General features: G+C 34.9%; 1 protein-coding gene and 1 pseudogene across 4 annotated transcripts in view; both read right to left on the reverse strand.

Moving 5' to 3' along the window:
- SLC9B1 (solute carrier family 9 member B1) overlaps positions 1-17988 on the reverse strand; it is a 66354-nt gene that overhangs the window by 30231 nt on the left and 18135 nt on the right. For 3 of the 4 annotated variants that reach the window (XM_004748153.3, XM_004748155.3, XM_004748154.3), the window contains one exon: positions 16312-16450. The exons of the other annotated variant lie outside the window; for it this stretch is intronic. In XM_004748153.3, coding sequence (XP_004748210.1) covers positions 16312-16450 — 139 coding nt within the window. The remainder of the gene's footprint in view (positions 1-16311; positions 16451-17988) is intronic. 4 annotated transcript variants of the gene reach the window in all.
- On the reverse strand, positions 222-3285 carry LOC106005406 (annotated as a pseudogene).

Consider the following 17988-nt stretch of genomic DNA (forward strand, 5'->3'; position numbering starts at 1 on the left):
CTATATAATGAATGATACATAGCATTGACTATGTTGCTTGTTAGTATAATTGAAATCATATCCGTTTAATATATATTCCAAAGTTCCTATCAATTTATGGGACAAGCTTTTAACAAAGTATTATTATTATTTTCTTTTTTAGGATACTTGAAATATGTTTAGTAATAAGAGACAACTAACATTCTCTTTTTATTTTTATTTGCATTTATTCTGTGCAGTATTTACTCCTGGGCCATAAATTTTTATTTCTTCAGTTTCTTTTGGGATATTGTTTTCTTCTGTACAACCTCCTCTTCTGGTTTAGGAACAATCAGCCCTTTTTCAGTAAGGATCATCTTGGTGTGGCAAGGAGAGCTCATGTATGGGTTAATTCGACCATGAGCCCTGTAAATTCTGTGCTGCATCGAGGGGGCTTTGTTCACCCAAATGTGCTCAATGATCAGAGAATCACCATCTAAACCCTTAAGTTCAGCATTACTCTCTGAAATTTTAAGCACAGGCAGGAAAAATTCAGCACTCTTCTTGGGCCACTAACCCTGTGTCCAGCCCCACTGTTTGGCCTGGGCACACCTACCGACTTCATCATGATAGCATTTACTGTTTCTGCAAAGTGACCATCTTTCAGATACTTGGTGGCTTTTTGAATATGCATACCCTTGTTGGCCTGGGCAGTTATATATGTGTTCCTAAAGTGAGTACCCAGATCTGAACCTCTAGATTTTGTTTTTTTGCATTTTAAAATTTTTTTTTTATTTTTTATAAACATATATTTTTATCCCCAGGGGTACAGGTCTGTGAATCACCAGGTTTACACACTTCACAGCACTCACCAAAGCACACACCCTCCCCAATGTCCATAATCCCACCCCCTTTTCCCAACTCCCCTCCCCGCAGCAACCCTCAGTTTGGTTTGTGAGATTAAGAGTCACTTATGGTTTGTCTCCCTCCCAATTCCATCTTGTTTCATTGATTCGTCTTCTACCCACTTAAGCCCCCATGTTGCATCACCACTTCCTCATATCAGGGAGATCATATGATAGTTGTCTTTCTCTGCTTGACTCATTTCGCTAAGCATGATACGCTCTAGTTCCATCCGTGTTGTCGCAAATGGCAAGATTTCATTTCTTTTGATGGCTGCATAGTATTCCATTGTGTATATATACCACATCTTCTTGATCCATTCATCTGTTGATGGACATCTAGGTTATTTCCATAGTTTGGCTATTGTGGACATTGCTGCTATAAACATTAGGGTGCGTGTGCCCCTTTGGATCACTATGTTTGTATCTTTAGGGTAAATACCCAGTAGTCCAATTGCTGGGTCATAGGGCAGTTCTATTTTCAACATTTTGAGGAACCTCCAGGCTGTTTTCCAGAGTGGCTGCACCAGCTTGCATTCCCACCAACAGTGTAGGAGGGTTCCCCTTTCTCCGCATCCTCGCCAGCATCTCTCATTTCCTGACTTGTTGATTTTAGCCATTCTGACTGGTGTGAGGTGATATCTCATTGTGGTTTTGATTTGTATTTCCCTGATGCCGAGTGATATGGAGCACTTTTTCATGTGTCTGTTGGCCATCTGGATGTCTTCTTTGCAGAAATGTCTGTTCATGTCCTCTGCCCATTTCTTGATTGGATTATTTGTTCTTTGGGTGTTGAGTTTGCTAAGTTCTTTATAGATTTTGGACACTAGTCCTTTATCTGATATGTCGTTTGCAAATATCTTCTCCCATTCTGACAGTTGTCTTTTGATTTTGTTAACTGTTTCCTTTGCTGTGCAAAAGCTTTTGATCTTGATGAAATCCCAATAGTTCATTTTTGCCCTTGCTTCCCTTGCCTTTGGTGATGTTCCTAGAAAGATGTTGCTGCGGCTGAGGTCGAAGAGGTTGCTGCCTATGTTCTCCTCAAGGATTTTGATGGATTTCTTTCGCACATTGAGGTCCTTCATCCTTTTTGAGTCTATTTTCGTGTGTGGTGTAAGGAAATGGTCCAATTTCATTTTTCTGCATGTGGCTGTCCAATTTTCCCAGCACCATTTATTGAAGAGGCTGTCTTTTTTCCATTGGATATTCTTTCCTGCTTTGTCAAAGATTAGTTGACCATAGAGTTGAGGGTCTATTTCTGGGCTCTCTATTCTGTTCCATTGATCTATGTGTCTGTTTTTGTGCCAGTACCATGCTGTCTTGATGATGACAGCTTTGTAATAGAGCTTGAAATCCGGAATTGTGATGCCACCAACGTTGGCTTTCTTTTTCAATATCCCTTTGGCTATTCGAGGTCTTTTCTGGTTCCATATAAATTTTAGAATTATTTGTTCCATTTCTTTGAAAAAGATGGATGGTACTTTGATAGGAATTGCATTAAATGTGTAGATTGCTTTAGGTAGCATAGACATTTTCACAATATTTATTCTTCCAATCCAGGAGCATGGAACATTTTTCCATTTCTTTGTGTCTTCCTCCATTTCTTTCATGAGTACTTTATAGTTTTCTGAGTATAGATTCTGTGCCTCTTTGGTTAGGTTTATCCCTAGGTATCTTATGGTTTTGGGTGCAATTGTAAATAGGATTGACTCCTTAATTTCTCTTTCTTCTGTCTTGTTGTTGGTGTAGAGAAATGCAACTGATTTCTGTGCATTGATTTTATATCCTGACACTTTACTGAATTCCTGTACAAGTTCTAGCAGTTTTGGCGTGGAGTCTTTTGGGTTTTCCACATATAGTATCATATCATCTGCGAAGAGTGATAATTTGACTTCTTCTTTGCCGATTTGGATGCCTTTAATTTCCTTTTGTTGTCTGATTGCTGAGGCTAGGACCTCTAGTATTATGTTGAATAGCAGTGGTGATAATGGACATCCCTGCCGTGTTCCTGACCTTAGCGGAAAAGCTTTCAGTTTTTCTCCATTGAGTATGATATTTGCGGTGGGTTTTTCATAGATGGCTTTGATGATATTGAGGTATGTGCCCTCTATCCCTACACTTTGAAGAATTTTGATCAGGAAGGGATGCTGTACTTTGTCAAATGCTTTTTCAGCATCTATTGAGAGTATCATATGGTTCTTGTTCTTTCTTTTATTGATGTGTTGTATCACATTGACTGATTTGCGGATGTTGAACCAAACTTGCAGCCCTGGAATAAATCCCACTTGGTCGTGGTGAATAATCCTTTTAATGTACTGTTGAATCCTATTGGCTAGTATTTTGGTGAGAATTTTCGCATCTGTGCTGAACCTCTAGATTTGCATAATTTTGTATGGTTTTCTGGGTCAAGCAAATAGCAAACCATTTTCTGAGGTCACTTCAGGTCACTCAGGGGAAGAATTAAAGTGTTATTATTTTAAAAAATATTTTAAAAGTATATGTGAGTCCTTTAAAGTGCTAAACTGTTCTCAAAACATATGACATTTTAAAAATGTTATGGTAATATTATGAGCTTTACTTCATTATATATCTTAGGGTAGCTTTTGTTTCTTAAATTCCACATATGAATAAAATCATATGGCATTTTTCTCTAATTTATTTTGCTTAGCATGATACACTTCAGCTCCATCCATGTCATTGCAAATGGCAAGATTTCATTATTTTTGATGGCTGAGTAGTATTCAATGATCAATATTCAATATTCAATTAATATTCAGTTATATCTCACATCTTCCTTACCCATGCATCAGCTGATGGACATTGGGCTCTCTCCATAGTTTGGCTATTGTTGATAATGCTGCTGTAAACATTGGGTGCATGAATCCTTTTGAATCTGTATTTTTGTATTCTTTGGGTAAACACCTAGTAGTGTAATTTCTGGATCATAAGATTGTTCTATTTTTAACTCTTTGAGGAAGCCCCATACTGTTTTCCAGAGTGGCTGTACCAGTTTGCATTCCCATTAACAGTGCAAGAGGGTTCTCCTTTTTCTGCCTCCTCTTCAACACCTGTTGTTTCTTGTGTTGTGAGGTAGTATCTCATTACAGTTTTGATTTGTACTTCCCTGAGAGAAGAATTTACTCCTTAAGAAAAAGAGCCAGGGTTTTGGGGAGGACTGATAAACTCTGAGGCCTTCCTGCCTGGGATTGCTCTCTCTCTTCCCCTCATTTTCCCTCACTCCTTCATTTGGGAAAAACTTCAGTTATACCAGTATAGAGGTAGATAAAAAACCAGCTGCTTTGTTGTCAGAGGAGGTGGAACAGATTTGATATGGAGTAGAGGGAGAAAACCCATAATTTTGTTAAAAATTGTGGATTGTTTTCAGAATCAGCAGAAAAAAACATGTAGTGGTGTTAGTTTGAGGTTGCAGTTCAAGTTGATATGAGTGGCAGACAAGCTAAAAATTGAACTGTGAGATCTTAGATAGTACAGAATCAGAAAGGTTAAGGTAAGTTCTCTGTATATCTATGGCTGATTGGGAAAGTATGCAATCGCAGAGAAGACTCCAGAGAGTATGGAAAAAAAAAAAAAAGAAGAAGAAGAAGCAAGAAAGAAAAAGTGAGACTTGATTACCAGCAGCAATTTTGAATGTCTTCTTCAACCCACCTACAGATTACTTGACAGAAGGTGGAAGCCTTATTGACTTGAACATAGTATCTCCCCTAAATCACTTGGTGACTATTAAGTTATGCAGACAAAAGAGAAACTCCTAGGAGGATAGGCTAAAAACAAATAAACAAAAACTAAGAGACATCACCTGCTGCAAACCATAGGGCAGAATGATTCCACCGATTTAAGTACATGCAAATTACCCAAACAACAACAACAACAACACAACCACCACCACCTTAAGAAACTAAAACTGAATTCAAAATTGTCATAATGTGTAACTAAACGTTTCATTTTTCAACCTAAACTTACTAGACATGCAAAGAAACGGGAAAGTACAACCATTTTCAGAAAAAAAAAAAAAAAGCAGGCAATAGACAATGAGTAAATGAATCCAGGTGTTGGATTTATGAAGTTTTCAAAACACCCATTTTAAATATGTTCAAATAATTTAAATGTAATATGTAACTTAATAAAGAATATTAATAAGAGGTAAAATTTATTTAAAAATTGAAATCTGGAATTGAAACCTACAACAATGAAATGAAAAGTTGACTAAAGAGCTCAACAGCATTTTTGAGCTTGTGAAAGAAAATATCAGTGAACCTGAATATAGATCAACAGAGATTAATTAATGAATTTGAAAAACTAAAGGAAAAAAGGAATTAAAAAAAAATGAACAGAACCTCAAACACCTATAGAATACCATTAAGAGTACTAACATATGCATAAAGGAAGTCCCAGGAGGAGAAGAGGAAGGTAAGAAGGGGTAGAAACATATTTGAAAATATAATGTCTGAAAATCTCCCAAAGTTAATAAAAAATACAAGTGTATAGATGTAGAAGCTCAACAAATTCCAAGTAGACTAGGCACAAGAGAACTACACCTTGAGACATCACCGTCATTAAATAGCTAACAACAAAAGACAAAAGGAAAGTCTTGGAAGTAGCAAGAAAATGACTCATGTACAAGGGTACAATAATGCAATTAAGAACAGCATTTTCATCAGGAAAAATAAAAGCCAAAAGGCGGTAGAGTGACATTTCAAAAGTGCAGAGAAAGGGGCACCTGGGTGGCTCAGTCAGCTGAACACCTGACTCTTGCTCTGAGCTCAGGTCTTGATCTCAGGGTTGTGAGTTCAATTCCTTTATTAGGAATTGAGCATAGGCTCACTGGGCCCTTCACCGGGCATGGAGGCTACTTAAAAAAAAAAAAAAAGTGCAGGAAAAAACCCTGTCAATCAAGAAGAACTACTGTCAATCAAGAATAGTAAAATCCTGTCAATCAAGAATAGTAAAACTATTCTTCAAAGTGAATATGAAATAAAGACATTCTCAGACAAACAAAAATAGACAAAATTCACCCCACTAATGAAATACTAATGCTTTAAGTTGAAAGAAAATGACAAAAGGTTGTGATTTGGACCAGTAGGAAGCAATAAAGGGCACTGGAAATGGTAAATAAATATCTAAGTAAGGAAGATTGTATGTATGTATATGTATATATGTACACACACATATATAATATATATACATATTATATATACATTTTTAAAAAGTTAAGATTATTAAGAGCAATAAATATAACAAAATAAATGCTTAAGTATAGAAGACTGTGTGTGTGTGTATATACATATATACATACATTCATTTTTAAAAACTAAGGTTATTAAGAGCAATAAATTTAACAAAATATTGTTGAATTTATAGCATATGGAGGTCTATTGGCTCAAAGCTGCTGTACACCACAGGAATTAAGGCAATGTTAAACTGAAGGAGATTGTGAAAAATTGAAGATAATAATTATAACTCACAGGAGAAATCACTAAAACTAAAACCCCTAAAATATAGCTAAAAAATTAACAGGGAAATTGAAATAGTGCACTAACAAAATTTGGTTAGCACAAAAGAAGCAGTAAAGAATGAACAGAAAAACAAAAGACATGACACTTACAGAAAACAAGTAATAAAATGGTAGACATAAGTTCAACTAAACCAGTAATTATGTTAAATGTGTTTGGTCTAAATTCAAAAGGCAAAGATTATCTTACTGGATTAAAAAAAAGATATCCAATTATTTGGTATCTATAAGAAACATACTTTGGATGAAACAGATAAGCTGAATGTAAAAAGATGAAAAAAGACATATTATGCAAACAATAATCAGGAGTCAAAGAAGTAAACACAAGGGGACTTACAACTTATCTTAAAGCAAATAAAAATGAAAACACAGCATATCAATATTAATGGGATATGATGTGTACAGATGGAAACATATAGCTTTAAAAATATTAGGGGACACCTGGGTGGCTCAGTTGGTTAAGCAGCTGCCTTCGGCTCAGGTCATGATCCCAGCGTCCTGGGATCGAGTCCCACATCGGGCTCCTTGCTCAGCAGGGAGCCCGCTTTTCCCTCTGCCTCTGCCTGCCATTCTGTTTGCCTGTGCTCGCTCTCTCCCTCTCTCTCTCTGATAAATAAATAAAATGTTTAAAAAATATATTAGAAAAAAAGAATTATCTAAAATTGACAATAAAAACATCCACCTTAACAACTTAAAAAAGATAAGAAAATCAAACCAAAAGTAAGTAGAATGTATGAAATAAAAAAGATTGAAGTGGAAAATAATTAAATACAAAACAAAAACATTAGAGAAAATCAATGAAATAAAAATTATTTGAGATCAATAAAATAGATATCTCTAGCTAGACTGACAAAGGAAAAAGAAGGTACAAATGACCAAAATCAGGAATTAAAGAGGAAACATCACTTTAGATTTAGAGAAATTAAAATAACACAAAGCAAATATTGTAAAAAACTTCAAGCTAAAAAATTAAAAAACTAGATAAAATAGACAAATTCTACTTTTTAAAAAAGATTTTATTAATGTATTTAACAGAGAGAGAGAGAGCACAAGCATGAGGAGTGTCAGGCAGAGAGGGAGAGAGAAATAGGCTCCCTGAGGAGCAGGGAGCCTGATGTGGGGCTTGACACCAGGACCCTGGGATCATGACCTGAGCCAAAGGCAGTTGCTTAACCAACTGAGCCACCTGGGCACCCTGACAAATCCAGAAAAAGATACAAGTTACCAAAACTGATTCAAGAAGAAAGGAAAATAGAAATACCATATGACCCAACAATTCTGCTTCTGAGTATTTATACAACAAAAATAAACAGTAAGTCAAAAAGATATATGCATCCTCCTCCTGTTCACTGCAGCATTCTTTATAATAGCCAAAATAGGGAAACAACATTAAGTAGCCATTTAAGGTGAATGGATAAATTGTGGTATATATATGCAATATATTCAGTCACAAAAAAGAAAAAAACTTGGGGTGCAGGGCTGGGTCAGTTGTTGGAGCTTGTGACTCTTGATCTCTTGGTAATTGCGAGTTTGAGCCCCATGTTGGAAGTAGAAATTACTTTAGAATCTTAAAAAATAAAAAAAAGAAAGAAAGAAAAGAAAGGAAAAGATAAAACTCTTTGCCACTTGAGACAACATGGATGGACCTTGAAGGTATTATGCTAAGTGAAGTAAGTCAGACTAAAATACTGCATGCTCACCTATTCATGGAATCTAAAAATCAAGCTTACAGATACAGAGAACAAACTGATGGTTGCCAGAGGCAGGGATGGCGGGGGGGTTGACAAGATAGGTGAAGGGGGTCAGAAGTTACAAACTTCCAGTTATAAAATAAATAAGGTACTGGAATGTAATGTATAGCATGGTGCTATTGTTAGTGATACTGTATTATATATTTGAAAGTTGCTAAAAGAGTAGATCTTAAAATTTATCATTATAAGAAAAAAAGTTTCTGTGTATGATGATGGACGTTTACTAGATTTATTGTGGTGATCATTTTGTAATATATACAAATATGGAATCATTATATTGTGCACCTAAAAACCAATATAAGATTATATGTCAATTATACCTCTATTTAGAAAATTTTAAAAAAGCCAAATTGAGACACTTTCAGACAAAAGCTGAAAGAATGCTATAAGACTTATTCTGCAAAAAACACTGCAAGAAGATTTTTAGACTGAAGGGAAGAAATTCCACATAAAAATTCAGATTGCCAGAAAGAAATGGAGAGAACCAGAGAATGTAAATATGTGGACAAATATGAGACTTTTTTAAACTTAAAAAAAAAAAAGACTTTTGGCTTTTAAAAGCAAATGTAGAAGAGTATATACATAAATGTAGAAGTAAAAGTAAGAATGTAGAAGTAAAAATATATATAAATCTTGCCCTGAAGGCAGAGGAGGGAAAAATAAAGTCATATTGCTGTAAGGCTCTTCTATATTGATGTGATGACCACAGGATATGTAGGTTTATAGTAAGTCTTGTAGTTGGGTAGTGTTAGTTCTCATCTAATTTTTCTCCTGTGATACTACATTGGCTCTTCTCAGTCTTTCGCCACTTTATACGAACCTCAGATGAGTCTGTGGGCATCCACAAAGTAATTTGTCGGGTTTTGATTGAGGTTGTATTGAATCTATGAATCAAGTTGGAAAGAACTGACATCCTGACAATACTGAGTTTTTTTCATGAACAAGGAAAATCTGTGCATTGATTTAGTTCTTTTTTTATTTCTTTCACTAGAGTTTTGCAGTTTTCCTTGTATAGATCTTGTACATATTTTATTAGCTTTATACTTAGGTATTTTATCTTTAAGGGCACTAATGTAAATAGTAATGTATTTTCTAAAGATTTTTTTAAAAAATTTATTGTTTGACAGATAGAGATCACAGGTAGGCAGAGAGAGAGAGAGAGAGAGGAGGAAGCAGGTTCCCTGCTGAGCAGAGAGCCCGATGTGGGGCTCGATCCCAGGACCCTGGGACCATGACCTGAGCCGAAGGCAGAGGCTTTAACCCACTCAGCCACCCAGGTGCCCCTATTTTCAATTTCAAATTCCATTTATTCATTGTTGGTACATATGAAGACAATAACTAACTTTAGTATTATTAACCTTCTATCCTACAATCTTGTTATACTTGCTTATTTGTTGTCTCTGGAGTTTTCTTCTTGATTATTTTAATTTTCTACCCAATCATGTCATTTGTGAACAAGGGAAGTTTTATTTCTTTATATACTTTGTTTTTGTATTTTTTATTTCTTCATATGTTTTGTTTCTGCTCTTCTTATTGTATTAGGTAGGACTTCTAGTATGATATTGAAAAGGAGTAGTGTGAGAGGGCATCCTTGTCCTATTCCTCGTCTTAGTGGGAAAGCTTCTGTTTCTCACCATTTAGTATAATGGTGGCTGTGGTTTTTAGTATATTTTATTTTTTTTTTTTATCAAGCTGAGGAAGTTTCCCTCTATCTGTAAATTATGATGGATATTGGATTTTGTCAAATGTTTTTCCTGCACCTATTATTATGATCATATGATTTCTCTTCTTTAGCCTGTTCATGTTATGGATTACAATCATTCATTTTCAAATATGAACCAACCTTGCATACCTAGAATAAATCTCACATGGTTGTATGATGTATAATTCCTTTATACATTGTTAAGTCAATTTAGTAATATTTTGTTGAGGATCTTCTGTGCTTATCAGGGATACTGGTTTATGGTTTTCTTTTCTTGTAATGTTTTTGATTTGGATATGAGGCAAATGCTGACCTCACAGAATGATTTGGGAACTATCCCTCTGCTTCCATCTTTGGGAAGAGATTGTAGAAAATTGGAATAATTTCTTTCTTAAATGTTTGGTAAGATTCTCCAGTGAAGCCACTTTAGGTCTGGTGCCTTTTGTTTTGGGAGGTTATTAATTTTTGAATCAATTTATTTAATAGATATATTCCTATTAAGATTGTCTATTCTTGTGTATATTTTGTATATGTGCTGCCGAAGCGAGCACTATTCTTGTGTATATTTTGGTAGATTGTGTTTTTCAAGAAAATGGCTATTTCCTCTCAATTATCAAATTGGTGAGCTAAGAGATGTTCATAGCATTCCTTTATTATCTTTTTATCTTATCTTTAATATCTTTCTACAGGTCTATGGGTAGTGATGTAGTGATGTCCCTTCTTAAATTTCTAATATTAGTGGATTATAATTTCTTTGTGTTTTTCTTAGCCTAGCTAGAGGTCTATTGAGCTTATCAACCTTATAAAACAACCTTATAAAAGAACTGGTTCTTTTATAAAAGAACCAGTTTCATTGATTTTTTGCTATTTTTTTAAAAAAAGATTGTACTTATTTATTTGACAGAGACATAGCAAGAGAGGGAACACAATAGGGGGGATGAGAGAGAGAGAGAGAAGCAGGCTTCCTGCAGAGTGGGGAGCCTGATGCAGGGCTCAATCCCTGGACCCTGGGATCATGACCTGAGCTGAAGGCAGATACTTAAAGACTGAGCCACCCAGGCATCTAAAATTTTTGCTATTGTTTTAAGTTTCAATGATATCTGCTCTAATTTTTGCTATTTATTTTCTTTTGTTTACTTTGGGCTTAATCTGCTCCTTTTTCAGGTTTCCTAATGTGGAAGCTTAGAAGATTGGTTTTAGATTCTTATTCTTTTCTAAAATGTGCATTCAATGTTATAAATTCTCACTATTTTAAAAATATTTTATTTATTGATTTGAAAGAGAATGAGCCAGAGAAAGAGAGAGAGAGAGAGAGAGAGCATGAGCATGGGGAGGGGTAGAGGGAGAAGCAGATTCCCCAGAGAGCAGGAAGCAGGATGTGGGCACAATCCTGGGATTCCAGGATTATGACCTGAGCTGAAGGCAGCCGCTTCACTGACTGAGCCATCCAGGCACCCCTAAATTTTATAAAATTTCCTCTAAGCACTGCTTTCACTGCATCCCACAAATTTTCATAAGTTGTATTTTTATTTTCATTTAGTTCCAACTATTTTAAAATATCACTTGAGGTTCCCATGTACTATTTAGAAATGTATTGTTTAATCTCCAAGTATTTTAGAATTTTCCAACTGCCTTTGGAATTTTTGCTTAAACCCTTTATTGTCAGAGGGCATATATTGGATGATTTTTATTCTTTTAGATTAATTAAGGTGTTTTGTATGCATATGACAGAATGTGGTCCATCTTGGTGCATGTTCCATGTAAGTTTGAGAATAATGCATATAGTCAGTGAACATATTTTTGCTATTATTGTGAAATGTTATGTGTTCAATCATTTAAGAATATTAAAAAAAAGTTTTTGTTTTACCTTCATGTACTCCTTCTCTGATGTTCTTCCTTCTTCATGTAAATCTGGGTTTCTGACCCATATAATTTTTTTCTCTCTGAAGAATTTCTTTTAACATTTTGCAAGGCAGATTTGCTGGTTTGATTTTTGTTGGTCTGAGAAAGTCTTTATTTCTCTTTCACTTTTTTTTTTTTTTTTTTTTAATTTGGGGGTGAGGAACATTGGGAGACAGAGAGAGAGAGTGTGTGTGTGAGACTCTTAAGCAGGCTCCATGCCCAGTGTGGACCCTGATGCGAAGCTCAATCTCACAACCCTGAGATTATGACCTCAGATAAAAAATCAGACAGTTATCTCACTGAGCCACCCAAGAGACCCTTCACTTTTGAAAGATGATTTTGTAGTATACAGAATTTTAGGCTGGTGTGTTTTTTTTGTCTCAACACTTTAAATATTTCATTTCATTCTCTTTTTACTTGCATCATTTCGGCAGATAAGTCAGATATAATTTTTACCTTTGCTACTCTATCAGTAAAGTGCTCCCCCTCCCCGGCTTCTCTCAAGACTTTTAAAAATCTTTGAGTTCCTATAGGTTGAATATGATATAATCAAGTGTAGTATTTTTGTTTGTTTGTTTATTTTTTGGTATTTATCCTGCTTGGAATTCTCTGAGCTTCCTGGATCTGTGCTTTTCCATCTGGTGTTAATTTGGGGGAAATTCTCAGTTATTATTGCTTTCAAATCTTTATTCTGCTGCCTTTTCTCTTCTTCTCTGCTAATCCCATTATGTTTTGTAGTCATCCCACAGTTCTTGTGTATTCTGTTCCCTTTTTTCAACCTTTTTTTCCTCTTTACTTTTCAGCATTGGAATTTCCTAATGACAGATCCACAAGCTCAGAGATTCTTTTGTCAGCTGTGTACAGTCTATTAATGAAGCCATCAAAGACATTTGATTCCATTAGTGTTTTTAATTTCTAGCTTTTTTTTTTTTTTTTGGTTCTGAGGACTTCCATTTCCCCCTTACATTACCCTTCCATTCTTACATGTTTACTTTTCCATTGGGGGCCTAAGTATATTAGTCATAGTTTTTAAAATTCACAGTTTGATAATTCCAACATCCCTGCAATATATGGGTCTACTGATATTTTGTCTCTTTAAACTGTTTTTGTTGTTGTTGTTGTTTGTTTGTTTGGTCTTTAAATACATCTTACATATTTTTGCTTAAAAGTGAATATATTGTCCTGGGTAAAAAGACCTTTGGTAATAGAGTGGTAAGTTGTGTGGGAAGGGGAAGACTTCTATAGAGTTGAACCAGTCTTTAGTGAGCCTTTGCTCCTGTACTATGAACCTCACAAGTGACTCTTAGTTGTTTTTTTTTTTTCCTATCCCATTAGGTTTTATAGGATGGCTAGTGGGGGTTATACAGAGGGGATAAGTTTTGGTTATTTCTCTTTTCTCTGGCCAGTTTGGTTCAGATAAAATCCCCATAGGTTAGGTTCTGATCAAACAGTTTCTCTTGAGGGAAGGTATTCTTAAGAAGAGCAGAAAGCTCTAGTATACTGCATATGATTACTTTCCCCCTCCACCTGCCAGATGGCTCCTGGAGGTAAAACTCACAAAAGTGTGTTTCCCGCACCATGACTGGCCTACCCCACTCAGACTTATCCATCCTGAGTCCCTAGCCAATTTGTCAATTAAAATGTAGGTATACCTACCCTAGTACTGGTTCTCACAGAGGTTTCTGCTCTGATAAGTTATGATCCTTTGTGTCCTCATGCTGTCTCCAATTTGGGGGTAGTTATTTGCCCTCTAGCCTTACCTTTTTGGTGGAATAAATAAAATAAGAGTCATTAATTTTTCAGTTTAGTCAGCTTTTTATATGTTAAGGAGGAGGGATGATGCTGGACCAGAAATTGAAAGTATCTGGGATATTATTTTTGAGCTCTAAACTTTCAAGACTGCTTACTTCATAATACTGATGATAAGATTTTTTTTTCTGATGATAAGATTTTAATGGGGAAATTCTGGCCCTAAGATTATTTGAAAGTCATAGTTGGACATATAATAAAGCTTTCCTTTTATTTATTTAAAGGAAAAACAACTTTATGAAAAAGGTTATAAAGTACCTTTTATTGAAAACAAAGTATCTTTACTGAAAGCAAACTTAAAAGAAACAAAAAAAGAATAATAGCCTAAAACCTAAACTTATTTTTCTAGAATATCCATTTCTTTGGTACTAGGCAAGCTGCCACCCAAATAAAAGACATAAATAGTGTGATTAAAAGTGAGGAGATTGATTTCTGCATGTGATTGAGAGTTTAGATTTCTTACTAAATTAACATATACATTATGGGATTGGTGAATTAAATATGATTTATAGAGAAACTGCAGCTCTATCTCCATTATCTAGAATATATGCTATTATCTAGAAAATATGTTTTAAGAGTTTCTGTACACCAATATATAGGGTGTAGTTGTGCGTGTGAGAGAGACAGAGATAAGACTCAGACAGACAGATGGAGATGGAGACAGACAGAGACACAAAAAGAGAATACAAGAATATACACTCCCTAAGATAGAAACATGGAAGATCCTTTTCCTATAAATTTCTCTAAATTTGAAAAATCAAAAATGAAAGCAAACAAAGGGGAAAACCAGTTATAAACCCAAGTATATTTGTAGTTTCAATACTGGTGTTATAAAACTCCTAAATTAGTTCCTGAGCAAACTGCAGTTCTCAATCTCAGTGGATAATCTTTGGTGACCAATACATTTTCCTCTCTTCACAGGCCCTGACCCTACTCCTAACAATTGCTGTATAGACAATGCCAACTGTATAGAGTATATGGTCATGGGAATGTGCATGTAAGATCTATGTGCAGAAATTATGTTTACAAAGAAGTCCAATCACTTTTCACTGTCAGATATTCAAGTTCAGCTTTAGAATCCTTAAAAATATTGATGTTAAGGGGCACCTGGGTGGCTCAGTGGGTTAAAGCCTCTGCCTTCAGCTCAGGTCATGATCCCAGGGTCCTGGATCGAGGTCTCTGCTCAGCAGGGAGCCTGCTTCCTCCTCTCTCTCTGCCTGCCTCTCTGCCTACTTGTGATCTTTGTCTGTCAAACAAATAAATAAAATCTTAAAAAAAATATTGATGTGAATTAAAAAGTAACTTTTACTAAGGGAAAAATCAATTAGTAAAATCTGGTTTCAAAAGTTTAAATTTAGTAAGCAGTAAATAAAGTAAAATTTTAGAAGTGCCTGAGGGCTCAGTTGGTTATAAGTGTCTGACTCTTTGTTTCTGCTCAGGTTGTGATCTCAGGGTCATGAGATCAAGTGTGTCAGGCTTGGCACTCAGTGCAGAGTCAGCTTGAGATTTTCTCTCCCCTTTTCCCTCCTGCCCTCCCCCAGCTTCCGCATGTGCATGCTCTCTCTCCCTCTCAATAAATAAAATCTTAAAAAGAAAATTTTAAAACTTCAGTTACTTGTTCATCATATTTTAAACTAAATATTGTTCTTTATAGGATCTATATTTATGGAGACCAAAATCTAAGTTAAATCATATAGAATATCTAGATAAAAATCAAGAAAATCTTTTATTAATATTAGGTGACAATATATAAATATACGACAATGAGATGCTTTAAAATTTTAATGGTAAAGCAATATACAATCCTTTACAAGGCAGCAGCTCTTTAAAAATTTGGGTCCTAATTTTATTAAGAACCTTAATATTGCCAAGGGTATAATGTTCATTCCAGCTGACTTAAAACTAAATATCAGAGGTACCTGGGTGGCTCAGCTGGTTACATGTCCAACTGGTGATTTTGGCTCAAGTCATGATCTCATGGGTTGTCAGACTGAGCCCCACAATGGGCTCTGGATTCCATGGGAAGTCTGCTTGAGATTCTGTCCCTCGGCTCCTCTCCTCACTCTCTCTCTCTCTCAAAAATAAATCTTTAAAAAACTAAATATCAAAAGTAGGGTTTAAATAAAAATCTTTAATCATTTAATCAATGTCATTCTTTCTTTTACTTCCTTCCTTCCTTCCTTTCTTCCTTCCAGGTAGGCTCCACACCCATTGTGGGGCTTGAACTCACAACACTGAGATCAAGAATCAGATGCTCTACTGCCCTAGTCAGCCAGGCGCCCCTTAATCTATGCTGTTTCTAATCCCCAAGATTTAATAGAAGTCATGAAAAAATTAAAATATGTATCTGTTAAGCAATTATTATTAGTTTTTGACAGTTAAGGAAATATTTCCTCTTTGTCCACATATTGCTTGTAATAAGAACTGAAGTATATAGCTAAAGTGTACAGTAAATATATAGATTTAGCAGTGGCTTTGTTGGTTCGTGTTTTAATATTTATCATATTCATCAAATATAGGGGCACCTGAATGGCTCAGTTAAGTGTCAGCCTTCTGCTTGGGTCATGCATGATCCCAGGGTTCTGGGATCAAGCCCCAAATCAGGCTCCTTGTTTAGCGGGGAGCCTACTTCTTCTTCTGCTGCTCTCCCTGCTTGTGCTCTATTTCTGTCAAATAAATAAAGAAAATCTTTAAAAATATATATTTATCAAATACATCTCTGGTTTTCTCTTTACTTACATTTCTTATTTCACATACCATTTGTAATAAATTTATTCAGTTTTCCTTGTGGAGGACAAGAACAAGTCTTTTCCATCTGTGGTTTTGTTTCCTCTGTTTGTGACAAGACTGTTTCCTTAGTTTCTTCATGTTCACTAATATTACTATCTTTGAGGATCTGAAGTAAAGCAAGGAAATCTTTGAAAAAATACACTTTCATACAATTTTATGACAGTACAAAACCACCAAATCTCATAATTAAATTCATATCATTACTGTCACCCTGGAGAATTACACATATAAAAGAATATTCATGCACTATATCAATAGGTATTTGAGGATGTCACAACAGAGCACTTTGTAGAGCACCTTGATTTAGCTTTTATAGACTTGAGTCCCTGCTATTTTTAATTTGTGATTTATGCATATTGAATAAATGAGCTATACTGTAGGCAGAATAATTAAAAGTGTTCCTCTTCAGTCTTACTGCCAACGATTATTTAATAAAACTTTTGTAGAATGAAAATACAACTACGTTGGAAAGGAGGTGAAATATAATTTTACTTGGACTCATTTCTTTGAAAAATTATACAACTGAAAAAAATGAGAAAAACAGATAAAGCTTTCAGAAATTTAAGGTTCATGCTCCCACTATTAATTATAGATAACATCCTTAGGTAATTCATGGGTTTAGCTGCATCTTCCAGGCTTTTAATGGTAGTTAGTCTAATTATGAAACTGCTTAGAAAAAAAAAGACATCTTAGTTGGTGAGAATATTGAGAGGTTTCTACCAAGATAAACAAGACAAAAACAAAAACAAAAACAAAACAAAACAGAGTAGCATTAACCCTGAAATAGAAATCATCAGTTTTGCCTCATTGTCATGGTGTGTGTGTGTGCATGCACATGTATGCATGTGTACACACAGGCCAACACTTTGAGTGTATTGATAATACTTTGAGTGCAGTGGAGAGAGAACACAGGATTATCAGAAGAACTGGGAGCAAAGGCTAGAGGCATGGACATATTAAGGAAGCAAAGAGGAAACATTTAATGACTAGGGAGGCAAAGGCATCACAGCAGCTGATGTAAATGAATTATGCAGCTCTTTTAATATCAAAGTTCTTTAAATCTGATCATAATTAATTTTTTGGAGTTCTGTTATAAAGGCTTCTGTGGGAAGTCTGTCACTATACACAAGGGCCAAGGTAAAGACACAAAGATGAATTTTGATTAGTGTGGGTTAAAGGTCATATGAGGTAAGACCATACTATTTTAAGTTTTATTATTTCAGAATTTATAACAAATTGACAGAGACTAGGATAAAGTCTTTACAGACAAGTAATTTGAATCAATGGTGAATATTTTAAATATTTAAAAGAAGAAAATTTGGGCCCTTGAGAACCATAGAAGCCTCTGTTTTAAAAAAGTAAATAATTTATAATTCTAATCATAAGCAATTATTATGGAGTAAAATAGACCAAAAGGTTTATGACTTACTCTGTACTCTTAGAAAAATAAAAACTTGGTTCTTTTCAAATATATAACACACCATTTTAATTAATTTCTTTACCTCTTATAGTCTAAATTATTGAGTTTTTCCTAGATATGGTGAGAAATAATAAGCCATATTTCCATTATTCTTGATATCTGAACTCTTTACTCCAAAATAATCTTTAGTCACCCCTTTCCATCTTTTCATTCCTTTTGCTCAT

Source organism: Mustela putorius, unplaced genomic scaffold (assembly GCF_011764305.1).
Source record: "Mustela putorius furo isolate JIRA1106 unplaced genomic scaffold, ASM1176430v1.1 tig00003871_pilon_pilon_pilon, whole genome shotgun sequence".
In the NCBI taxonomy this organism is placed as follows: domain Eukaryota; kingdom Metazoa; phylum Chordata; class Mammalia; order Carnivora; family Mustelidae; genus Mustela; species Mustela putorius.